Here is a 26,416-nt window from a genome sequence, read left to right on the forward strand (position 1 = left end):
GGCGGAAGGACCACAGCATACACTCGCTCTCAATTAAATATTATTATCCGTAGTGTTCATATAAACATTTCTTGGTAATACAGTAAACGACGAAGCACATATCACTTATGACATTGTAATTTGGTACTTGTTTATTTCCTCAGCGCTGGTGAGAATCAGCCAATATTCGTTTTTGATTGCTGGATTATTAGCATATTTTGCATTATATGTTTAAATTGCCAAGAAGATGCAAATGTTATGTTTTAATGACAGTCAGAGGAGAATTTGTACGTCTAATCGCAAATGTTGAAATTCCATAGAGATACGTGATTCAGAAATTATGTGATTTGTCAATAAGCAAAAATCCACTTGTTGTCATCTTTATAGCCTATAACACTTTCATCTTACCGTTAATAATTTAATTGAAATTATTTAGTTGAAGAATTTAATTAAATCATCAAATTAATAGTTACAAATAAACCCAAAGACTGATTAACAACAGCAAGATCTGGAAACATATTACTTTTTGTTATACTAGGTGGCTCTCCAAATTATGGAGGAGGCAGTGAAATGGTCCCAAATAACAGACATGTTCTGGGCATCAACGGGCAGAGATCCTACAGGTGAAATAAACTGAAGCACATGCATAGACAGTAAAATAGAGCACAGATGGAAATTAGCATCTAACCATTGATGTGAGCAGTAATGGTGGCTTTCTTAATATAGTATGTGTACACTGAACTATGAACCCCCCCCCCCCCCCCCACACACACACACACACTAATTATATGATGGCATGCACTAGTCACTTGTGCAGCATTGGTCTGCTCACTACCTCATTCGGCATGGAACTGACGTCATTCCACTACCTCATCAGTCAGTTAAATAACTGCTCTTGGTCATTTGTCACTTTAATCAGACTTAAGATATTTTTAATAAGTGATTTTTTTGCACTAAAAAATCTTTTAACTGCACTATTGTTCACTTCATTGATTTGCACTATATCTCTCATTTGCCTTGCGCTGCTTTATTTAACTTTATTTTTAATTTTATTATATGTCTTTTTTCATCATTCCCTTATTGTATCTACATTTTATATTTGATCTAGTTATTTTTTAGGCTTTAATGTTAATGTTCTCTGTATGCACCGGGGTCTGAGAGTAACGCAATTTCGATTCTCTGTATGTATGTATCTGTACAAGTGGAAATTGACAATAAAGCAGACTTGAACTTGAACTTGAATATATAAAATATTTTTGCAAGGGTTCTATGAAGTCGTGGCCTAGTGGTTAGAGAATTTGACCCCTAACCCTAAGGTTGTGGGTTTGAGTCTTGGGCTGGCAATAACCACGACTTGCCCTTGAGCAAGGCACTGAACTCCCAACTGCTCCCCAGGTGCAGCATAAATGGCTGCATACTGCTCCGAGTGTGTGTTCACTGCTGTGTGTGTGTGCACTTTGGATGGGTTAAATGTAGAGCACAAATTCTGAGTATGGGTCACCATACTTGGCTGTATGTCACGTCACTTTCACATGACGTCAGTAGTGTATATATATATATATTTTAGACCACAGTGGGCCAGTGGTCTACGAAATTTCCCGGTAGATTTTTTTGGTCGCATTCCGCCCCTGCGGTTGTCACTATATTTTTTCCCTTATACGTCTACATTTAACTGCAAAGTACTGGTGATTTTAAAATAGTCAATTGTAATAATGTATTGAGAAGTAGAAAATTCTTGTCATGGTGGTACTTTCCAAGTTGATCTTCTAGTAGTTGTCACTAGAGGCAGTTGAGAGGCTGAGCTGGAGATGTTGTGATCTGTCATGCGTCACACACAGACTTGCTGCTGAGCAGGAAACCAACTAAACGCTTTCATTTTGCGCTTTCTTTCTCTGTCGAGCTCGCGAATCTAACCACTTTACAGACACTTTTCAATATGGTTAAAGTCTCTTTTAACAAGGCTCTCGCCATAAAGGATACAAAGAAGGAATGTCTTATTGCTGGTGTACAGGTACTGTAACGTTACTAACAAATATTGCTGAATATTTACTTCTATTGAATTGCGTAACAGCATTTTAGCAATGTTAGGGTTCAATGTTATCTCGTAATTAAGGCTTTTAATCGAAAAGTCTAGTTATATTTGAACATTGCTTTTTTACATAAATATATATATTATTTTGAGAGAAGTATAGAAAGTATGCCAAATGCAGAAGTACATGGGTTCCTTTGTTTAGGTTTGCTCTTCAAACTTTGATCAAGTTGACTGAAAGTGTTATAAAATGGCTGACGGCCCAAAGTTTGTCAAAGACTGGTAACTCTAATCACTCTTGTAATCATTACCCTGGTAAAAAAAAAAAAATAGCTCTGTTCTTCTCACCTCCTTAAATTGATATTTCATTAAATTACATTATATAAAGAGCTGTCTTAGTCCACAAAGTAGAAAATATAAATATTTTATTCAGTTACTTATGTCTATCATTTTAATTGTGTTTTTTTAACCTTAGATCATATTTTATGTGTTTAATTGTAATTTATTTTGATGTATTCAATTTATATGTTTTGATAAGCGAATGATAATAATAAATAAATAAATCCCATAGGGGCTGTTTACTGATACCAAGTTCACTTAGTTAAATGAAAGATAAGTGTAATTAGTTACTACGGTTTTTTGACAGAGTCCTTGGTTACCATAGTTCATTTTTAAAATGCTATGTATAATTTCCTGGTATTGTTGGGTGTGAGACTGCCTGAACAGGTTGTACTGTGCTTGTTATTTGTGTGTGTTTGTTGGCAGCTGCCTGACACAGTCTGTTGTTGCCTCACTGAAAAGTTTTTCTTTATTATATTTGTATACGAATTAAAAAGGAAGCTCTTCACTGCTTATGTATTTCTTAGAAAAAGGATTAAATACTTGTGACACAAGTGACTAGAATAGAATGGAATTTATGTGGGTGGGCCGCACTAGTTAAAAATGACCAAATCAAGGCTAAACTATGGGCCAGTTTTAAATTTAAATTTATAAGCAATAGGTGTATTTCAGTGTCCTGTAAAGTGGACTTAACCATTTTGTGTGTGTGTTTTATGTGATGGAAGCAGGGAACATGGTTGTGTTTCTCTGAATTGTATTTTTTTTTAGAATAATTTAACTCTGTTTCTCACAACACACTAGAATTATTTTTCGTTCATTACCAGGAGACTTCACTGATATATGTGTGAGTTCTTTTCACGGGTTGTGGAAGACAGACGTGTTGAGACATGTTTTATGTGTGCACTCTCACACATGTTTAAGATACAGGCAACTCTGAAGAAATTTAGTCTATTGCATAAGCAGACATAACTACAAGCCAAGACTAAGATAGTTGGACTTCAACTTAAAGGGATGGTTTGCCCAAAAAAAAAAATTCTGTCATTAATTATTCACCCTCATGTCGTTCCAAACCGTAAGACCTTTGTTCATTTTCAGAACACAAATTAAGATATTTTTGATGAAATCTGAGAGCTCTCTGACACCAATGTAACATAAAAAATCTCAGACCCAGAAACATAAGGACATCAGTAAAACACTCCATGTGATATCAGTGGTTCAACTTCAGTTTTGCGAAGCTATGAGAATACTTTTTGTGCAAAAAGAAAACAAAAATAAAGACTTTATTCAACAATTCTTCTCCACAACACTACCGTCCTCTGCCATTTTGGAGAGTACCACAGCACATACACATGCTTTCCTCTGAACGTAATCAGGGTGCTTACTCGGGGAGAAGAAATGTTGAATAAATTATTTTTGTTTTCTTTGCGCACAAAAAATATTCTTGTAGCTTCGTAAAATGTACTACGTTTCTACATTTTTTTCAAAAATATCTTAATTTGTGTTGCGAAATTGAACGAATGTCTTACATGTTTGAAGGACATGAGGGTGAGTAATTAATGACACAATTTTCATTTTGGGTTGAACTAACCCTTTAAGCTTAGAAACTGTTCTACTGCTTGTCTATACCACGTGATAGTTGCTGTTGTTGATTTTCCTGTTGTATCTCAACTGTAGTGTATTTGAGCTATGGAAAGGTGCTATATAAATTTGTCTAAACATATATATATATATATATATATATATATATATATATATATATATATATATATATATATATATTTCTTTTAAAAAAAGAAACATTAGTGCAAAATACAAGCATATAGCATATGTAAATACAGGCATTTTTATCTGATTTTACTGTGAAACCAGGAAATCCTGATTCATGAGGCATTCAAGAAGCATTAAAACGACTCTCAACTGCAATTTCTGGTCAAGGCCATCCAACACTCACATCCATGTGCTCTAAAGAGCTGTGTGGTTACATTAATGAGAGAATGTGCAAAAAAAACCCTCCTCTACTGGATATTAAACAAGATTAAACTATTTTGAGTATTTGGCTTAAATAATCACACAATAATGAAACTAGGAACTCCGAAAACATTCCTGCATTAGAGCCGACATGTTATCTGTGTTTCACTTTTCATCATTCTGATTAAATTCCCCTTCTGCTATTCAGATAGAAACTGTTTGATTTAACTTTCTCTTTCAGTTCATATTGCGCTTAGGCGTGCAGCTATTGTTTGAGTGAAGAAGCATTTTTGTAGATTAGAATTGAAAGATTTTTCCTCTTCGTGACGTTTTGCAGAAGTTACTGGCACCAAACTGTTTTAACGCCTTTTTAACTGGAAACCAGAAGAGATACAGTGTGAATCTCACTTCTTTTTTCGTTCTGTTTGTCTCATAACTGCAAATTTATCAAAACAGACTCTAAGGTTTTTCTGGTTTCATTTGTGGTGTGTCTCGTGTCAGATGATATCTGCTTCATGTGAGCTGTGTGTGAATGTCTACAAGGACACAGCTCAACATTTAGGCTGGGTAGAGTCAGGTCCTGTTGTATACGCTGTATACTTTGTATAATGCTGGAAATAAGGCATTCTTTTAACAAGGAAATGAATCTCTATCCAGTGGTTTTCATATTTTATCCTTTTAGTTTTTTGAAAATCACTCTCTGTAACTCTGTAAGGACTTTAATTTTTGTGTTGGCCTGTGCTTTTGGTTTAAGCCTTGTTAAATGTGCTTAAATGTCTGCATTTATTTGATTAAAATACAGTAAAACCATAATTTTTTGTATATTATTGGTTTAAATATCTGTTTTTTATTTTTCATTTTATGTAACTTTTGTCTGTGATGGCACAGCTGATTTTTTCAGTAGCCTTTCTTCCAGTCTTAAGTGTTTAGAAATTATGATTTTTGATGCTCAAGAAACATTTTTTATTATTATCGGTGTTGAAAACATCCATGCTGCTCAATATTTTTGTGGAAACCATGGTATATTATTTTTCAGGATTCTGTGATGAATAGAAATTATTAGACTTTTTTTTGTAACTTTATGAATGTCTTTACTTTCATTTTTGACCAGTTTTATGAATCATTGTTGAATAACAGTGTTAATTACTTTTGAACAGAAATGTATATATAAATATATATATATTTAAGTAATTGTTCAATTGTAACTTTGTAACTGACGTTTCTCTGTCTTGTAGGATACTGAGGCAGCGGTGTTGGTGCGTCCGCAGTCTAAGTTGTGGTGCTTGTGCTTCTCTCTGGGATTGGCTCTCGTTCTCTCTGGCCTAGTGGTGGGAGGAGCCTATCTATATAGATACCATGTTCTTGAGGTGAGATAATTGATGTAACCATAGTGAAATCAAAAACACAACATCATAACATCTAACTTATGCCATCTTGCATTGACGTTTATCTTCATCTTGATTCATTTCTATAACATTTCATAATCAGTCTAAGCCTTGAAGCAGTGGATTTCCTTTGAAATGCAAAAGCAACTATAATCGAGCATAGACAGAATGTACAGAATGTAGTCTCAGACACATATACATGGAATCAACAGAGTGATTATTACAGCACTGAGCACACGGGCAACCAAGGTGGAGTATGCATTTTAGATATATAATCAGGCGAGAGAATAAGTTTGTTAAATTGACTTTCCTTTGCTACAGATGCAGGAGATTGTGGATGGCAGAGCAGATAATAGGAAGGATACACACACATCTATGCCTTTGGTGAGTATTGAGGTAATCCCTTTCAACAGGTTTGTAGGCAGAGAACATTGGTGACGCGAAGGAAGGGGAGACACACTGGAGACAATCGCTGGAGGTAATGTTGGAGTTCAGGAAGTCTGGTAAGTAGTCCAATATTGAGGTGACACGAGGTGTGTGTGTCTGTAGCAGTCCTAATGAGTGAGCAGGATGAGGAGCAGGTGTGTGTGGACAATTCTGTGACAGTACTTCCCCTGTCATGGTGGTCGACCTCTTCCTCAGGGTGAGAGTCGTTGAAGGCTGTGAGCAGGACTGGATCAAGAATATTGTCTCTGGGGACCATGAGCGCTCCTCTGTGTCATAACCATCCCAATCGACCAAAAACTATACTATACTATACAGATACTACAACCATCCAATCCAACTGGGTGGATCTGTCAAGTGATGGTGAAGGGGCCAGTGCATCTGGAAATATGCTTCATTTATGGCATACACATCTGTATGTCTCTAATGGACATCCAAACCTGTCCAGGCTGGAAAGTTGGAGTTCCATCCGTCGGATGTCCGCCTTGATCATTTGGTGGTGCAATGCCACTGTGAGTGAGTGTCCCAGACCCTTTCGATCTTTCAGAACCACAAGTCAACAGATGGGATTCCCAGCCCACTGGAACAAAGGAGGCTGGTAACCGAGCATGCACCGGAAGAGAGTGAGTTCAATGGCAGGCTGATAAAGGGAATTGGAGCCTAGGAACTGGTTCCAAGAGTTCTGGTAGACATGGCAGAATGTTCGTAGGATAGGTCCAATCTCCAAGATCTCTCTCCTCATCTGCCCATTCGATTGGGGATGGTATCCAGATGAGAGGCTCAGTGTCCCACCTAGGAGGGTGAAGAAAGCTTTCCATAGCTTTGCAACAAACTGGGGATCCCAGTCTGATACTATGTCCTCAGGAATCCAGAAGTACCAGAAGTCATTACTGAAGATGAGTTCTGCAGTTTGCATTGCAGTGGGAATCTCTTTGAGAGAAAGCAGATGACATGATTTATAAAATCGACCCATGACAACAAGAATGCGTAAGTTACCATAATTTGATGAAGTCCACTCCTAGGTGTGATCATGAGCGATTGTGAACGGCAGCAGATGAAGCTTGCCTGTTGGTAGATGGCTTGGGCCCTTTGAGACGGCACAGAGAGAGCAGCTTTGAATGAACCTTCTCGTGTCCCTGGCCATGTTGTTTTACTAGAAAGGATCTTTAAGCAGCGAGAGTGTGCTGTTGTCTGCTGGGTGATTATTGAGGTGTGGTGGAGCTGTTTCAGAGGCACTGGAGGATGTGCTTAGTTGCTGTGACCACTGGATGACACTCAGAATCAAGTTGGAAGGCTAGATGGGCTTAGGTTCTTCTGTGACCTCTTCTGGAGCATGAAGACAGGAAGAGGGCATCCACTTTGACATTCTTGGTAGCGATGGGACAATTGATACCACAGCTCCGATGATCCGATGCAGTTTTCAGGCCACTATTGTATCACACACCGTGCCGATGCTTGTATCGAAATGACAACACCAGCTGACTGATGACAGATGAAGCTTTGAAGGTCATGCAGTATCAGAAGGTCGGGACAGCTGGTTTGAAAAAAAACTGGAGCTTCACGATCCCACCTGATGCATAAAAGGATTATTCAGTCACTTTGTTTATAACGAACATGACCAGCTCACCCCAAATATTTTTTTTTTTCAGCTACCCATGTCAGTTATTAATTATGAACACATGTTTGTGTATTTATACTATTAATCAATATGTGAATCTGTTGACCAAGCTATACATGACACAAGCTGTGGTCTCATGGGCTCAAATTAATTTAGATTAAATTATATCAGATTAGATATTGTATTGATCCGAGATGTCACAGACTTCCGAAGCTTGGTCTGCTCCATGATGATTTGCCAGAAATGTGACCCTGGACCACAAAACTTAAGTCACCAGGGTATATTTTTAGCAATAGCCAAAAAAACATTGTATGGGTCAAAATGTAAGATTTTTCTTTTATGCCAAAAATCATTAAGATAGTGACTAAAGATCATGTTCCATGAAAATATTTTGTAAATTTCCTACAGTAAATATATCAAAACGTAATTTTTTATTAGTGTTATACATTGCTAAGGTCTTCACTTTGACCACTGTAAAGGCCATTTTCTCTCCCTCAGATTCCAGATTTTCAAATAGCTGTATCTTGGACAAATATTGTCCTATCCTAATAAACAAGACATCAATGGAAAGCTTATACATTCAACTTACATATGATGCACATATCTAATTTATTTTTAAAAATGACACTTAAGATTGGTTTTGTGGTCCATGGTCACAAATGGTGAAGAAAACAAGGTCCAGCCACCAGATGTCGCTAATGCACACTGTTTTAAAAGCTTCGAGTATTGAACCTATTGAGCAGTTTTTGGCGGAGACCCTGTCCCAGATGGAACACTTCATGTGCACTTGTGGTCTTACGGACTTACAATGGCCACCGCATTAATGTGTACATTAAGTCGATAAGACTGTAGGGTGTCCAATTCATCATTTTAGTTTTCAGAAGGGTGTTTGCGAGCGCCCCCTTTGCAGCCATTACGCACCTTTGATCTACACTTCTGCTGAGCCTGCGTACTGGGCCAGACTTCTACCCGACAGTCAAAGCACAATTACATGAAAAGTGCAGACTCAAAGGAAGACTGCGAGGGTTTAGGGTGTCATTTGGGACAGGGCCACAATTTCATGAAAGCCTCAAATGCTTCAGAAAGCCTTGGTTTGCCATCACTAATTCTTGGTACACGCATAATACAGAGAACACTGGAGTCATAAAGGAAGGGAAGATCGCTGGAGTTCAAGAAGTCAGGTAAATAGTCCACATTGTACAAACGAGACCAGACAATGAGGTGAGACGAGGTGTGTGCGTCTGCAGCAGTCCTTATGATTGAGCAGGATGAGGAGCAGGTGTGTGTGACCAGAATTCTGCTGATGTTAGAGCCTGGTGGTAACTTCTGTAACAGCAAATACTACAAACTCATCTGCCACTTGGTAGAAGCTAGCAAAATTATCCACAAACCATTATGCGAAGATCACGTGACTTACCCTCATCCTCAAAAACCACACAATTATGCAAAATAAACCTTAGACTGCATAGCACTGAGAGTAAACATCTAGTTTGTATGTGCAGCAGTGCAAACCATTTTTTATGTTGACGAGTTCTTAGAAACTATCACTAGTATTTAATATGTGAAAAAAACCTTTAGATAAATTCACAAATATTCTTACAGAAAAAATCTGAATTTTTCAGAAAGCAGGACATTTATATTAGTATTGTATCAAGCTTTTTCCCCCCAAGAAACCGTAGTATTGTGACACCTATGTGTCATGCACCTCCCACAATAAGCAAATGATTAATTTGCCTTTAGATAAGTGTACATTCTGTTGGTACCAAACTGCTCTTTGAAATGTAGTTGTCAATTAGTGTTAATGCTGTATGTGTGTATAACACACAGGAGGAGCAGGTGTTCGTCTGTGGGTTGAACTACATTGAGGAAGACTATGAGTTTGATGAGGAGGTTGAGGTCGAGACACCAATGAGGCTGATTGAAGAGAATGTGAGCTTTTACGAAGACGATGAGGTGGAGCTCATCAAAGTCCCAGTCCCTGAGTTCGCAGACGGTGATCCAGCTGGCATCCTGCATGACTTCACCATGGTACAAAAATACACACACACAACACAACAGTGTTTATCCATAACCACCATAAACATATTATCAGTCATGCTGCTGCATTAGCATCCATTACAAATTGAACAGGGATGGACTGGTTTTCTGAGATTATAGTTTGCAAAAAGCAGTTTGTGAGTTTCCTGTTTTGTGTTAAAGAGACTCTGGAGATACAAGTACAAATGTATGTTTCAGTGTGAATAACCCTGTGCATCATTCTGTGCTGTCAGAAACTGACTGCTTACCTGGACATGAATCTGGACAGATGCTACATCATCACCCTGAACACATCTATTGTCATGCCGCCCAGAGATTTCCAGGAGTTCCTGGTCAACATCAAGGTAACCATTAATAACAGGAGATTCTGTGAATTTGTGTCAGTAAATGGTTCTTGTGTTTTCCACACAAATGCATTTCAGAAGATAAGTTGATGTCTGTGTGTTTTTGCAGGCAGGAATGTATCTTCCTCAGACATACCTTGTGCGAGAGGAGATGATGATTACAGAAAGGATGGACAGCACCAGTGATCTGGGCTATTACATCAATAACCTGTGCAAAGACAAAGACACGTACAGACTGCAGCGTAGAGAAACCATACTGGGTAAGTGTACACAAACAAACCATGTGAGAATCTTCCCACCATCGCAGTGTATCTTATTTTCAAGATTTAAGTGGTGGAGGCCCAGTATTTCCTCTCATGTTCACCGTATAATCAAGTACATTTCAAACTTCTGAAAGCTGAATGTTCTCCACTGCAGGTATGCAGAAACGTGAGGCTCTGAACTGCCACAAGATCCGCCATTTTGAAAACAAGTTTGTGGTGGAGACTTTGATCTGCGAGCCATGAAGAACATGAATCTCTGACACAGCAGCAGATCTTCAGCTCTTCCTTTCAATCAGTGATAAGAGTTTCTTTTGTGCCTGCTCGGTTTTTTTTTCCAAAGGCCTTTTTTTCACATATATATTTTTTAAAATCTAGAATGTGAAATTGTTTTTCTGCACAAAGAGGTGTATTATTTTTGAGTGTACGTGTAATCTCTAATGCTATTTTTTGAATATTAGGCCTAATAAAGGGACGTATTGTGCACAAAAACTAAAAAGGGTTAACAATAATGATTTTAGGCTATATAGAAGCCCAATCAGAGTTTAGTCATTAAGTAATTTAATAATAAAGTTTATTCCATAAGCTTTGCTGAAAAAGTATGATTTTTCTTGTCTTTATATGAAAGTGTTTCTGTTTTATTTAACATTTGATCCTGAATCCAAAAGTTTCAGCAAATTAGTGTATAATCTGGATCATAATGTTGCAGCATCACAATTTGAATTGTTCTTGAATTGGCGTTTAATTTGCAGATATATTTTGAAAAACCATACAAACAGAGCTCTTCCTTTAAAAGACTAACAATTTTCCTATCTGAAATGACTTTTTGTTCTATGCTAATCTGTATATAAGCTAAACAATGTCTTTAGACACAAGCTCCATATAAGGAAAAAATAAATAAATAACCGGAAAAAGTAGACAAAATGCTTTGGTGGTGTGTTTTTTTTGTTTTTGTTTGTTTAAGAAATGAATACTTTATTTCCATCTCAATAGTGACAGTAAAGACAAAGTTGTCAATCTTGCTTTTGGTGATTAGATGAAGGTAATGTTAAAATATTTCAACTTATCCCAGCTTAATATGCAGAGACAAAAATAAGTAATCACTTTGTAGGTTTCTTCCCCTGAAATGTAAAGACTATGTGGTTCTCAGCATTGGGAGAGAAAATGGTTTTCAGTTGATTTCAGATTTTTAGCAATTCAATTCAAGTTTATTTGTATAGCGCTTTTCACAATACAAATTGTTGCAAAGCAACTTTACAGAAAATTAAGTTTCTACAATATTTAGTAGTAGCTTATCAGTGGTGACTGACAGTTAATGTTTATATGGCAGGAATGTACAGAAAAATCTATAAATAGCAATTATTTTATGATGTAATCAAACTTTGGTAGTTCTGTATGTTGTTTCAGGGTTGACATCATCTCTTCTCATGTGTTCTGGATCCAGAGACATAAGCATAGCTGCTGTTCCAACCAAGTCAAATTTATTTTTTTAACCTCAGCTAAAGAATAAGAATGTGCATTTGATCAGATCATGCGTTATTTGAATACTTGGCCGAAGAGATGTTTTTAATCTAGATTTAAAGGGAGAGAGTGTGTCTAAACCCTGAACATTATCAGGAAGGCTATTTCAGAGTTTGGGAGCCAAATGTGAAAAAGCTCCACCTCCTTCAGTGGACTTTGCTATCCTAGGAACTACCAAAAGTCCAGCGTTTCGAGACCTTAGGGAGCGTGATGGATTGTAACGTGGAATAAGGCTAGGTAAGTGATGATAATTTGTAACTGATACGGAACTTCATCGGTAGCCCGTGCAGGGGCAGTAAATTACAATTGGGGTAATCTAATCATATTTTCTTGACCTGGTAAGGACTCTAGCTGCTGCATTTTTGACTACCTGTAGCTTTTTTATTGAAGATGCAGGACAACCACCTAGAAGTGCATCACAATAGTCCAGTCTAGAGGTCATGAATGCATGAATTAGCTTTTCTGCATCAGAAACAGATAACATGGTTTGTAGCTTGTCAATGTTTCTAAGATGGAAGAACACGTTTTTTGGGGTTTTTTTTGTAACATGGGAGATATGATTTACAAAAGACAAGTTGCTTTCTAATACAACACCCAGTTTTTTGACTGTAGATGATGTAAAGTACATCCGTCTAATTGCAAATTGTAATCCAAGAGATTCTGTGTACTGTTTTTAGTCCAATTAGTCTTATTCGAATTTAATAGGAGAAAATTATTTGTCATCCAATAATTTACATTTAACATGGTTATCTTAGATAATTAAGAAGTTTCATCTGGTCTTGTTGCGATATATAGTTATATATATATAGAGTATCATCAAGAGTGGAATCTAATCCCATATTTTCTAAAATTACCAAGGGGCAACATGTATATTGAAAATAGCAGAGGACAGATCCTTGTGGCACTCCATATTTTACTGGTGATAACGGAGATGACTCCCCATTTAAATAAACGAAGTGGTATATATGCCTCAGGTGATTGGCTCATAGACTACCATGAGCAAAAAATGTCAGGAAGCAGGTCACAATACTTCTGGGGAGTCTGCCAAACTAGCAGCTTCCTCCTGGCAATACAGCTTGAAGATCTCATTTGCCCCCTCTGGTGGTTAAAGCCCTTACTTGCGTTGTTAAACATATTAAACCCTAAAAAAAAAAAAAAACACAAGGGGCAGATCATACTAAGCAGCAGTCACTCACCAGCTGACCACCATAATGCACCCTGAATTGTTAAAATGACTTTTCACGTCCACACTAGCAAGCTCCGTGGACTGTCAAACTAAGTTCTTGAAAAGGCCTGTAGGCTTATCTACTTCTCCCTGAACATTGTAAAAACAAAACATGTACGTCTGAGTTATCTTAACTGAAATGTCATTGTTGACGGGCAGCTGTGGTAGTAGATTCACTCATTTCATTAAAAAGGCATTTGAAAACAGGACATTTATTTGAAGACACTGGACTGAGGATGTATAAATTTCAGCATTTATAAACAAGATGGCTGACAGCATTTGTGCCCTGTAGAGTTTAATTTCAATACAACAGCAGTCAGAACCCTGAACAGCTCCTTCAACACTGGTTAACCAGTAACGGTTAAAGACAAATGACATGAGGGCTTCCGTCAGAAGAGTAGAATGTAAATGCCAAAATGAAGATCTTCTGCTCGATTTCTCTTAAGCACATTCTGACGAAGCCCATTGGTCTCCAGAATTAACATACCATTCTTGTTAAGACAAGGAGAGGAAGGCAAGAAAATAAACCAATTAAAAATGGTTGATATTTCGAGAGGGAAGATCACCCCTTTTGAAAGTACGTATCTGTGAAACCAAATTTAGCTTTCTTCTTCCTATAAAGAAACAAGCACAAAGCATGGTAAACTAGCTATGTCTGCATTTTGTGGTCACAAAATTGGATTTATTTGTACGAGATACAAAAATGTAAACGTTGCAAAATAAATAGTTAAAACAAGTGACACAGGACCTATATTCATGCTCATGATCCCAACATGAACTGATGCACTTGTCTTGCTTGCATTTTCAAGTGCAAAAGCATGATGACAAAAACAAAAAAACAATCTAGGATTCAAGTAACAGAAATGACAGACTAATGATACAAATATACTATTTTACAAGGTAGTGATAATTCCCAATTTTACAAAATGTACACTTATAATATTGACAAATGTCTTAATATTTTGATATGCTGTTATTGGGTATAGGTCGGTGTAGAAGCTCACAGCACTGCAGTCTCTGTGTTTTTGGATGGGCTATGTGACCTCCATGGCGACTGTGGTCTCTGATAATCCATTGAGAGCCAGTCTCTCTGGTTCGTGATTCTCTCTGCAATAGCAATAGAATGTATGATATATTAAACTTTTCATTCTATATTTGAAATTGAAAGATACAATTCTCTAAATTTCAAACAATACATGTATTCAGCAAGGATGCATTAAGGATGCCACTACTGTCACTTTTGGTAATTGAAAAAAAAAAGTAAATAAGCTAAAGTGCATAAGAATAAGCGTTGTGTCTGGGTTCAGACCTGGCAACGTCGATGGCACTAGTGGGGGTGACTTTGGGTACCCGGTCCAGACTCCTAGCAACACTGGCCAACTTTAAGGCTGAGGGTGAAGGGGCGCACAGGCGTGCACCGTGGTGCGTTTGGGCAGGTGACACAGCGCTCACGGTGCTCAGGTGCCCGTGGCCGTGAGGCAGAGACTGCGGGACGGGCAGCTGTGGGCTAGATGCATTCGTCATCCGTACTAAAGAGCCTGACTCACCACCACCTCCACTCTGTACAGAACGGTTCAATTTGGCTTGTCTAAAGCTTCCTGTAGGAGAAAGAAGAATACATTTCAATAATCAATAATTAATCAAATATGCTTAACTTTCTTTAAATTAACCACCAAACTAAGATTATTATACAAGTCTCCAAATAAATGTGGTTCTCATTAACAGGTTTGTTATTTTGTTATTATCCCCACTAAGTTATATAGTATAGCATTTTTATTTGTAAAATTTTGGAAATAAAACATAGCAACAGAACTACTGAAAATTTTAGATTTCAATGACATGAAGTTGCACTTGCCTGAATTGGGAAGAACGCCATTGACACTAGCCATCTGGGGCCTGTTTTCATTGTTGGGGGTGTTGACCACAGCAGAGGCAGCAAAGTGTGCACTAGCCGAGTCCAGAGTCTTAGACTTGCAGTCAGATGACGCCGTGTTCTGTAGAAGAATTATAGAAATAAACTGTTTTGATGAATTCATAGGGCGAATTCCAAATGGAAGCGAGTATCCCTATGCCCTACTCCCTTCAAAGGGCAGAGCCCTTGAAGTGTGCTCTTTGAAGGGTGTAGGGCATTACTGTCTCATATAAGCTTTAGGAATTCACTTGGTGAAGGGAATGACGGAGCAAATGTTACCTTAACAATGCTGTGCATGAGTGCAGAATTCAGCACTCCACCAGTTGTTGCAAATATACATTTCTTTTCATTATTATTATTTTATTCAAATGTTATCAAATTGTGTCATTTAATACTAAGATTTTTCAAACTAAACATGCTTACACTACCATCTAAATATTTCTGATGAGGAATATTTTATATTAAATTAGAATAAAAACTCAGATTAAATCACAAGCTCAAATCACTTCCGTGAAGTGACCATCACATGTTCCCTTTGCTAACTAACTTCTGGAACAGATTCGGTTGATCACTTTCGTTTGGAACATCCCAACAAATGCCCTTCCTAAAGTGCCCTTCAAGTGCACAAAAAAGCTGTTTTGAATTCGCCCATGATTACCGAACAGAATGGGGGTGAGGTTTAGCACCATAATGACTGTCTTTAAGTGTATAGACTCACAGGCAGGTGTGTGTGCAGCTCTGGTGCGGTCGAGTTCTGCTGGAGTTCCTGCTGCTGTAACTGTTTGTGCATCTGAACCAGCTGCTGCTGATGGGAGTGAAACTGTTCTTCTGTGAATCCACCTGCATGTGCAAGATATACAGCAGAAATTGATGTGCTACAGATTTAAAGAACTTTATAGCAGCAATTTCATTTTATTCCGCTAGGTGGCAGTAAAGTAACTGATGTACTACGTAAACCATCACCACATTTATGCACCACTTCTTCAGCAAAGATGCAATAAATGGGAAAAAAATTAACTGCTAAAAAAAGTTTTCAAATAAATTCTGTCCTTTTGAACTTTTTGTTCTTCAATGATTCATGAGGAAAAATGTATATGTTTTGACAAAGTGACAAGGGTATTTCAACATTAATAATAATATAAATGTTTCTGGTGCACTAAGTCAGCATATTAAAATGATTTCTGAGAAGTCATGTGACTGACGACTTGAGCAATAAACGCTGAAAATATAGCTTTGCCATATCAGGAATAATCGTATTTTAAAATATTCAATTTCAGACCTAAAATATTTTAAAATAGAAATAATATATTTATTTCAGAATATCACTGGTTTTACTGTATTTATGATCAAATTAATGCATTCTAGGTAAGCTTAAGAGGCTTGAGATAAATGAATAAGAAACGTTACTGACTTTTAACAGCAGTTAATGTAAACGTGCAATTTTGTTTGTTAAATGACAACGGGTTCAAGGAATTATGCCGTGGCAAAAAAAAGATTCAAGGTAAACAATCTGCATAAATGCACTGAAAGGGCTTAACACAACTGAAGTGACCTGACATACAGCCAAGTCTGACAACCCTCTACATTGCGAGTAAATCACTCGCATATGTGACTAAATGATGTCTAATATTAGCCGATGGCTAAAAAATTCTCAGATTTAACTTCCCAGTATGTATGTTGGAGGCTCCAATTTACTGTTACACATTTATTTTATTGTAGATTTTCATTCTCATCTGTTGACATCCATTTATTGCATAACCGATGGGGTTTAAGTGATTAATTACCCAGTGCTGCATTTTGACACATTTTTGTATATTTTACCATTTAGGTGCTAAAAGATGACTTTACATTATGTGTTCTGTTCCATCTCTGAGCACATGCACAGAAATCCTCCTAAGGAACAGCGCAAGTTCTCGCTCCTGCTTTTAAAAACAAGTGCAAAAGTCACACAACATGATTTTACTGATTTGCAGGTCAAATTGTGCATTGGAGGCCGGAATCAAAATCGTATTTTGATTAATTGCACAGCTCTAATGCATAGTGCACTATCATGTATCAGGGAAGTGCAGAAATAACCGAAATCAATTGGCAAGCCACATTACAAATAACGGACAAGCCAGATTTGTTGAAAAAACCCTGGACTAAACTGAAAGTTACAATTTAGTTCAATAACATTCTGAATCCTGTTCAGCTCAGATGCCTCACCTGACACACGGTTAGAGAGCGGCGGTGCTCCACCTTTTTCCACCTGCGGAGTCCCTTTCTTGTCTTCACCCCTCGCGTTCTCCTGCAGCGGCCGAGGGCGGAAAAACTTCCACCTGCAGGCCTGGATGTCACTCAGGAGCTGAGTCAGTGAGCGCTGAGGGTTGTGAGAGTTCGTGTTTGTGTGGACGGGGACGTCAGGCACAATAGAGTCAGTGGAGGGATAAAACATGTCAGGGTCCAGATGCCTGAGGGCACGGTCCAGATCTGATGAGGTGCGATCCAAAACAACCCTGATGGATTACAACAGGATTACTACTAATCTGAACTAAATCAATTCACACCACACACTGTCTCTAGAGAGACTCAGACTTCATTACAGAATTTTTACGAAAGATGATTGGGCAAATGAGAAACTGTAAATAGAAGAGTAACGTACCTGCCACCTCTGCCCACCCTCCCGTGAGCCACTGCGATGCAGCGTCTGGGCACAGAGAGAGCGGTGAGACAGTTCGGCTGCCACAGTCGCTCCTGACCCGTCTGCTGCCTGTGAGGAGAGCAGCTCTGATCCACCAGCGGCTGAGAAACACACCACACACTTAACAATGGCAAAGGAAACGGCCAAAGGCCTAATAACATGAATATCTCTGTCACTATAAAAGCAAGTATAACAGTCTACGACATCTAGAAACAACTACATATAATAGTTTGGTTTAGTTTCATGATATTCACATGCACTAAAGCCAAGCAGTCTTTGTCCATGTGCTTTATTTTACATGCCAAAACAAAAAAACACCCCTTCCAGTCTCATAATCCATGTATTTGAGAGTGTTCATTACTGCGAATCAATTATTGTGGTTTCAAGAATACATTCAAAACAATGATCTGATGCTATTAACATTCACATGTTTTTAAAAGTCCTCAAACAGCATTTTCTAGCACTTAATGTTTTAGTACAGCAATATGATCTTATATATGATTCTTGAAAATAATAATAATAAAATACTTTATTTGTGCTTATTTCAAATAATTTAAATGCAGTTAAATGTTTAAAATACTTCATTTGCTTATTTATATTTCCATAACATCACCTTTACATAATGTTTTAAATAAGAAATTATCTACTTGACAACAATGACAGACTGAAATTAAATAATGATTTGGGGGTCAGGACCCACACATCCAAATGTGTGTGTGTGTGTGTGTGTGTGTGTGTGTGTGCGTGCGCGCGCGCGCGTGTTTAAGTTTTTCGAAGTCTTCAATGTAAAAATGAAAAATACAATCAAACCTACATTTATTGAGACACCTTCAACATTTCTCACATTACAGTTTTGCTATATATATCAAAAATTATATCTGGTGTCCGAATAATTTTTGTTTTGACTGTTAAAACTACAAAGTAATTCAGACAAGAGCAGTGAGTGATTTTCATTTTCTTGGATTAATATTACAGCAGCCAGTAGCTAAATTAGGCGCGGTCACTTTAAGAGACAATGAACGCATCAAATAAAATACACATCCCATTTTTTTCCTCAACTGTTTACTTTCACTTAAGAAATAACTGACAGTTTTTTTTCGAGCATAATTTCCAAGGTGGATATTTTGACATATTTTGTATGTATTTGTCAGCACAAGAGCAAAAAGAAGCAAATTCGATGTTCAAGTGTTTTGAGACGCCTTTCTCTGCTTGAGCCCTGAACACCAGAACACCGCGAGTATTGAATTGGGCTCTTTCACATCTTTTTGTTTGTTCAAACTGCGATTTGTATTTGTTCGTTCAGTTGCAGGAGCAACTTCGAGGAGAACAGAAGAGAGCTCGGTTCAGTGTCGCTGTCCATGATATGCGACTATCTCTGCGTGCGCACCGAACACAGCGCGCGAGTAACCAGCTACTCTGTTCAGCTTTTCGGCGTCTTGTTTTTGGATGCTTTAATATTTATATCGACAAGCGGTAAGGCTTAAAACACTTGAAAAAGATAAGCTTTCATGACGATGCGCAGCAGTGGCCCGTCAACTGCCCTGAACAGTATATATATATATATATATATATATATATAAATAAAAGTATAACTAATACAATAACTGGTGGTGGATGAGGAGACAATGTAAAGACAATGTAAAGCGCTTTGAGTGCTTAGAAAAGTGCTATACAAATGTAAGGAATTATTATTATTAATAATAATAAAAAAAAAAAAAAAAAAAAAAAGTTATATTACACACAAGTTTTTAAATTAAAATATGATACAAATTCTAAAACTTTTTATGTAAAAAATTATACTAAACATCTCACTTAAGATTTGGATTCCTAAAATGTAATTTTTACATTTTTTAATTTACAGAAACTATAGTAAAAGTGGCCATGGTTTCAAATAAGTTTTAAAAACAAAACTAGGAGTATGGGGGATTCAAATATTTTTGCAGACAGGTTGAGAACCACTGCTTTACACTATTTCAGGGAACCTTAAAAATCACCCAGCTCTGGCACAAGTAAAGCACTGATGTAAAACGGGAAACTCACAGCGTGGTAACTGCAGCCAGCTTTCCGTCTGAAGGCAAAGATTCCATCAGGATCATTCTCTTCATCTGGCTCTGAAGCTGGAGACTTCAGAGGAAAAAGGAGAAACAAAAGACAATGTCATTTAAGTAAAAGCACTAAATACAACATTTACATGAGCATAACTGTGCACTGACCAATGGGTAATCCTCCTCTCCAGAGCTGTGGAAATCATATTGTTTAATGTCTGCCTTGTTGATGGTTTGCTGTCGCTCTGCCCGACCAGGCTGGTGAAATGTATCAAGTCTGGGCCTCTTGTTGTACTTTTTATGGGAACGCACAAAGTCAAAGTGAAGCTCAGGCTTGACTGTGAAGGGGTGGAAGTGTTTGGGCCCGGATTTGTGTGACTAAAGGAAAGAGACAGGAGAAATATTTTTATAACGACTATTGAGCACAGCAAGCCATTTCCTGCACACAGATATTTCCTTACCTTAATTTTGCTCTCTGTCTTGTGCCGACTGCTTAAGGGTAAGGATATGGGCGCAGGGTAAATGGTCTTCTCTGCTAGAGGTACAGTGACCTCATTCAGAATCTCTCCTGAGAAGTCTCCAATCTGATATCTAAAATACACAACACATGGAAAAACTAGTGTAAAAACCAACTTGTACTTTCCAAGTTATTTAAAGCTTAGTGAGTTATGAAAGAGTTGAGTCACCTTACACTCAATAACCATTCAAGCAGTTAAGTGACCCAAAACACAGTTTTATTTCTATAGTGTATGGAACAACAGAAATCATCTTAAAGCAGCTTTATAAAAAGAGCAACATTCACTCACCTTTTCTCAAACACTTCCAACGTCAGATGCAGCAGCTCTCGTTTGCTCTTTTCTCTCTTCTTGATCATCTCCAGGATGCTCATGGTTCGGCTGAACTCTCTCCTCAGCTTTAGCATCTTCTCATAAGACACCTCGTCATTCTTACGATTCTACAGAGAGAGAAAGACACACAAACAGATAGTATGAATTAAGAAATATGCTGGACAAAACAAATACATTGGGCATTTTAAAAAATATGTACTGGTCACCCACTTAATATTAGCTAGGAAAAGCCAGAACTGAATGCATTCTGCAAAAAGCTGATGTAAATTAAAATAAAATAATATTAGTAAAAATCAGACGCAACATAAGGAGGCCAGTTTGAGGCACAAACATGTAAAAATATTCCAATTTGGAAAGTAATAAGTCTTGTCTGAATGCCCTCTAACAATACTGTTTGAGGAATTCATGACGAAGCACAGAACGCATGCATACCTTCCTAGTCTGCATCTTCTCTGTGCGACGCCTGAAGGCCACGTAAGCATCGTTGTTGCTGGAGCCATCTCTCTTCTCCTGCTTGATCTGAGGGATGAGCGATGGGCCTCGGCAGTTCTTCCTCTTCCTCACCCAGTAGTCATACACTGACTTCAACAGGTAGTCATCTTCATTTAGCAGCAGCTTGGCCTCCTGAAGAGTGACCAACTACACAAAAATTATTAGAAGAGAGAGAGAGAGAGATTGAATGTGTGTGAATAAGAGCTAAAAGGAGATTAAAGCCAATGATATTTAGGACCAAGATAATTTGTCACTTGGTACATCAAAAATATGACTAGGACACTACATACTAGGTTTTCTTCCAGTTGCAGTGAGAATAATGGTCTGTGTCGACCACATTGTGTTTTCTGTGATAGATTAATGCCATAATAAAGTAATGAATTATTTTATTCATCTGAATGACCTGAAAACATTTATCACAGTTTCCAATAAAACCTTACAGATGATTGAAATTTATGATTTCTGAAGGATCTATGACACTTAAGCCTGGATTAATGGTTACTCAAAATTCAGCTTTTCCACCACAGGAATAAACTGCATTTTAAAATATATTCAAATAGAAAATGTTTACTTTTAATCGAATTAATATTTCACAATATTACGTTTTTTACAGAATTTTATTCTTGTAAACAAATACAGCCTTAATACACAGAACACATTCTTGTAAAAAGGTTCAACCATCTCACAGACTCCCAAAACTTTGTATGGTAGGTTTATAGTAATAATAATTTATTTCACTATTGGCTTTAATATTCTATGTCCTGCAACTAGTGTTGTTTTTGGCGGACTAGTTTTTGTCTAGTCTTTGTGTGAAGCTGTCATTTTAGTTTTTATTAGTTTTAGTACTCTTACTCATACTCCCTTTAGTCTAGTCTAGTTTTAGTCGACAAAAACTGATGACATTTATCTAGTTTTATTCAATTAAAATTTGAATTTAATTAAAATTAATAAAAATTTCAGTCTCTTTTTAGTAATGCCATTCTATTTAACCCAGTGAGTATAGTACAAGTACCCAGCACAGACGAAACCAAAATGTTCTTTTAGCCAAACCCATTTCAAACAAGGTTATCTTATAATTGTTACTATATAGACTCTAGAATACATCCATTTCAGACACGGAAGACTCTGATTTGAATTTACAACATTTATTTTACCAACCAAACATGTCAGAAGTACACACACATACATTTTAATAAAATAAAAACAAATAAAATAAAAAAAAATTTAATCTGCTAATTTTTCCTACCAAATGGACCATCGGCCCATTTCTCTGTGTCAAGGCAGATTTATCCTCGACGCATCCGCAAGTTCACTTGGGTGAGTGCAGAAAATATGACGTCATTGCGGTGTTGCCATAAATTAACTCATTTCGCGAGGCTGAGTGCACAGCATTTTTTTTTACTTTTCCAAACAGCATCCAAACATGCATGAACATGCCGAACATGCACGTCTGTGCAAGCGTGTGTGTGAAACAGCGGTTTAATGTGAAGTTCAAACTCCATCAGGTGCTTTTTGACAGAAAACATATAAAGTACTTTTAATTTTTCTTGTATAAAAAACAATAAGAATTAATTTAGATATTAATTATAAACTATTTGCTTACAGTTCTCTTGTGTTTGATGTGAAATACAGTAAATAGTTTAAGATTGTTTGTTTTAAATTTGTACATGAAGAAATTCTTAATTCATCAGCTCTTCAACTCACAAGACTTGTACTGGCGAATGACGACTTCTCACCGGTGATTCCTGACAGTTTTAGAGGACAATTACTCCTCGTTGCTCCCCTGTTGTTTAAAGAATAGTACAATGGCGAACGCGACAAGTATAAAAGTCTCGTCAGTTTGGGAAGGTGTGCTCGCAGTCAACGGAGCCAGGGAAAAGTATAAATCCCGCTTAACTTTGTTTGCTCATTGCGGTCATCTTCTAAATAATGCCGCGAGTGGGACTTGAAGAAGTGATGTTGCCTGCGTCTGGGCAGTGCAACCTGATGCAGCCATTGAAGTGAGACACAGGACACAGAAATACTGCTAAATAATAATAATAACGCGACTAAATGAGACGAAATAATGTTATAACATTTTGTCTCAATTTGGTCAACGAAAATGAAGAGACGTTTTAGCACAGTTTTTATTTTGTTAACCACATTAAGTCTAGTTTTTTTTTTTTTTGTCAACAATATTGCATCAAACATTTAATTATAGTCATTGTCACATGTCCAGCATTTACATTGCGTCTCGTTTTCGTCACGTGATAAAGGTTCGTTGACAACAATCTTTAGTAATAATTTTCCATGAAGAAAGCAACACTACCTGCAGCAAAACCAGATAAGAAGCACTGACTTGTTATTACCTGGTTGGTGCTTGCCTTCTCTAACCGATCCATCATGATCTCAAACTGGATAGGTTTGAGCTCCATTTTTCGGTTGAGCCGGTTCAGTAAAGTCTCATCCTCTGAGTCCATATCATAGTCAGGCAGCTCGTTATCCAGACCCAGAGCTAGTTTGGAGTAACCGATTGAGATTCAAATTCAAATCGCACTTACTTGTTTATTTAAATCAAGAAATGAAAGCATCCAGTAGGATCTGAGGGTCACTCACGCTGAATGTGGATGAGCTGTTTGGGGATGCGAAACTCTCCTTTGTAAAGGCGATCATAATACGTGATGTTACTCTCAGCCTCTGGCACAGGGATGACCATACTCTCCTTCTTCTCCCTGAACACCTGCTGGGCAGAGATGGCCCTCTGGAGATGGTGCTCCTGTAACACACCGTGAGAGACAGAGAGAGAGAGAGAGAGAGAGAGAGAGAGAGAGAAAGATGATGAGTAAACCTAATTATTCATTCACTGAGTGGGACGACTCAAATTTGTGACAAGGTTACACCTTACATGCCTAAACAGAATAGATTTTGTCATCTCATCATACATTACACAAAGTATTTCCATTAGCAGAGTGAGACCAGTTCATTAAGCTGAAACTGATGTAGCTGGACTCAGCAATAAGAAAAAGTTCAAAACTCACACAGAGAGGGAAATAAGAGTTGGGCAAGTATGACTTCTAATGCAGCTGAGAACAGCAACGTGATGAAACCCGCTGCAATGGCTTACACAGCTCGCAAGCATACAAATGAACTCCAAGTCATTCCAATGAATTTGGGTTTCATAAGACCCACTGTGGTAGATGGTTCAATAATAGAAAGGTGAGCAGTTCATTATCAGGTAGGTGAGGGGAGCAAATGCAATCTGTGGCACACATAACTCAAGTTAACATGTACATCTTCCTTGATCAAGATGCCAACATGGCAGTTCATACTTGTGCTCTAATAAAACTCACTTCACTAACAAATAAAATGAATCAAACTGAAGAAATCTTCATCTGCTGCACATCTTTCAAAACAGCCGAAGATGTCATGACAGATGTGTCAACAGAGATAAGGGGGTTGTTTCCGTTTTACTTGACACAATGTGACAACAACAACATGGCTTTTTACCTGTTGGTTACTAGGACTTGGACAGTTCCAATTAAGTTAAAAAAAAAAAAAAAAGGTTTTTTTTTTTTTTTTAAAGAAAATTGTATAGTAATAATAATAATAATAATAATAATAGTAATAATACAATAAATTTTAAACTCTTAATAATAAAATAAATTTCATTATGTAACTCCATAAGCCATGGTATATGCTCACACACACAGATTTATGTACAATAATAATAACAAAAACGACAAACAACAAAACATTACATTTTAAAACATTACAACATATTTTAAACCAAAAATAACTAATATTTTGATTAAATAGTTCAATTAAATACTATTTTAACATTCAACTTTTCATTACAAGATAGAAATATGTACCATGGTAACATCATGGTACTCTTATATATACAATAATACTGAATGATTCTCATATTAATATACAATTGTATTATATGACACTGAAATGTGGGAGATAGTCATGACTAGGGCCCGGTGCTGCAGAAACTAAACATCAAAACAAAATAATCAAATAGATTCAGGTTTCAGAAGCACGCCGTTCAGCTCGTGTATTCCTGTAGTAACATACGTAACTCTCTAACGCATTTACGCAAAAAGGCTGACGTCAACGCGCATTAGCCACTAGCAAATGTCTCAAGTAAATAACCTTGCTCACGCCACTAGTGTAAAAGATTTCCCACGACTACGCAACTGTCGTAAATTCTATACGTAACCTAGAGCCTTAGAACGCTGCTTGCGGATCCCTTCGAGCAGAGAGCGGATTTACGTACTAAAACGTGCGTAAGAGAAACGTGAATACCAACACCCTGCTATGCACCTGAACCTTATGAAAAATTATGAAATTAAAATAATTTACATACCGACTCCTCTTCCTTTTCCATCCCGGTTGGCATCTGCGGAACTGCTCGGTTGATGGAGACGCAGTCGGTGAGGTCCGGGAGGTCTTTATTGCGGTAGATCGGCAGCGGTTTGGCGGCGTCTAGCGCTCGCGCGCGGAACGAGAGTTTACTCATTGTTTTCAGCGATCACAAACACACTAAACACGGATCATTCGGTACAAATACACACACGAGCCGACGGTTCTCTCCGCGGCCGCGCTCAGTGATGTCCCTCCGATCGAAATCCGGCGGTTAAAGGCATCTCTGAGCGAGTTCTGGTGTTTTTTCAAGGGCTTTTTTTTCTCGGCTGGTGAGAAAACATGGCGGACATGATCCCGACAGTCCGCGCGACACTGCCAAAGAGCGTGAGCGGGAGCGCGCGGTTGCCGCTGCGCGCGCACCTCCGGCAACACACGCGCACACGGTGTTACGACACGCGGGCACGAGGAGCACGTGCGTGCGTCACAGAGCTGTCATATTATACATTTGTAGACAGTCTGTTACACATCCCCAGTGGTGTGTGTAATGTGTTTGCATATGCGACGTAGCCAAAGATGGCCTACAATCCAAAACTGAACCAAATTTTCAAGATTTTGGGCCAATGGATGTTTAGATTGAAAATCCCATAGGCTAGGCCTATTGATCGACAGTTTTTGTGCATTTGGGTGGGGGAACATGCATCCCTCGATCTAAATTATTGTCGAACTGACTGTCTATGAGCCTGCCAATCCAGTCTTATGAGAAAATGTTACTGTTTTATGAGGAGATATTCACACGGAAACGTAGGCCTAGTAGTAAAACCAAATAAACAAAAAACATAAGGGTCCGTCCCCCAGCATTACTTTCGGGTTATTTTTTAAATATGAGCATTGATTGTTTTTAATATAAGAAGTTCTATTTATAGCAAATGTAAAAGCCCTT

General features: G+C 37.7%; 2 protein-coding genes across 3 annotated transcripts; one reads left to right on the top strand and one right to left on the bottom strand.

The window, feature by feature from the left end:
* The first annotated feature begins 1,761 nt into the window (after positions 1 to 1,761).
* On the top strand, positions 1,762 to 11,327 carry LOC113108713 (integral membrane protein 2B). 2 transcript variants are annotated; one of them, XM_026271998.1, is made up of 7 exons: positions 1,762 to 1,990; positions 5,551 to 5,682; positions 6,022 to 6,084; positions 9,590 to 9,790; positions 10,033 to 10,143; positions 10,253 to 10,403; positions 10,561 to 11,327. In XM_026271998.1, exons 1-7 carry the CDS (start codon positions 1,916 to 1,918, stop codon positions 10,647 to 10,649), a joined length of 822 nt encoding a protein of 273 aa, XP_026127783.1. In that variant the 5' UTR covers positions 1,762 to 1,915; the 3' UTR covers positions 10,650 to 11,327. The 2 variants fall into 2 exon arrangements, with proteins under 2 accessions (XP_026127783.1, XP_026127784.1); XM_026271999.1 differs by lacking the exon at positions 6,022 to 6,084 and having other exon boundaries at positions 1,763 to 1,990.
* Positions 11,328 to 13,341: 2,014 nt separating this feature from the next.
* Positions 13,342 to 25,863, bottom strand: LOC113108714 (enhancer of polycomb homolog 2-like). Its single transcript, XM_026272000.1, has 14 exons — positions 25,478 to 25,863; positions 23,722 to 23,881; positions 23,475 to 23,620; positions 21,067 to 21,273; positions 20,593 to 20,741; positions 20,248 to 20,377; positions 19,955 to 20,164; positions 19,782 to 19,865; positions 17,703 to 17,842; positions 17,267 to 17,556; positions 15,780 to 15,901; positions 15,005 to 15,143; positions 14,459 to 14,747; positions 13,342 to 14,256 (listed from the first exon to the last, which is right to left on the bottom strand). The coding sequence occupies exons 1-14, from the start codon at positions 25,628 to 25,630 to the stop codon at positions 14,184 to 14,186; spliced, it is 2,292 nt and encodes a 763-aa protein (XP_026127785.1). The 5' UTR covers positions 25,631 to 25,863; the 3' UTR covers positions 13,342 to 14,183.
* Between the last annotated feature and the right edge of the window lie 553 nt (positions 25,864 to 26,416).

This window comes from Carassius auratus, chromosome 9, assembly GCF_003368295.1.
Source record: "Carassius auratus strain Wakin chromosome 9, ASM336829v1, whole genome shotgun sequence".
Taxonomy (NCBI): Eukaryota; Metazoa; Chordata; class Actinopteri; order Cypriniformes; family Cyprinidae; genus Carassius; species Carassius auratus.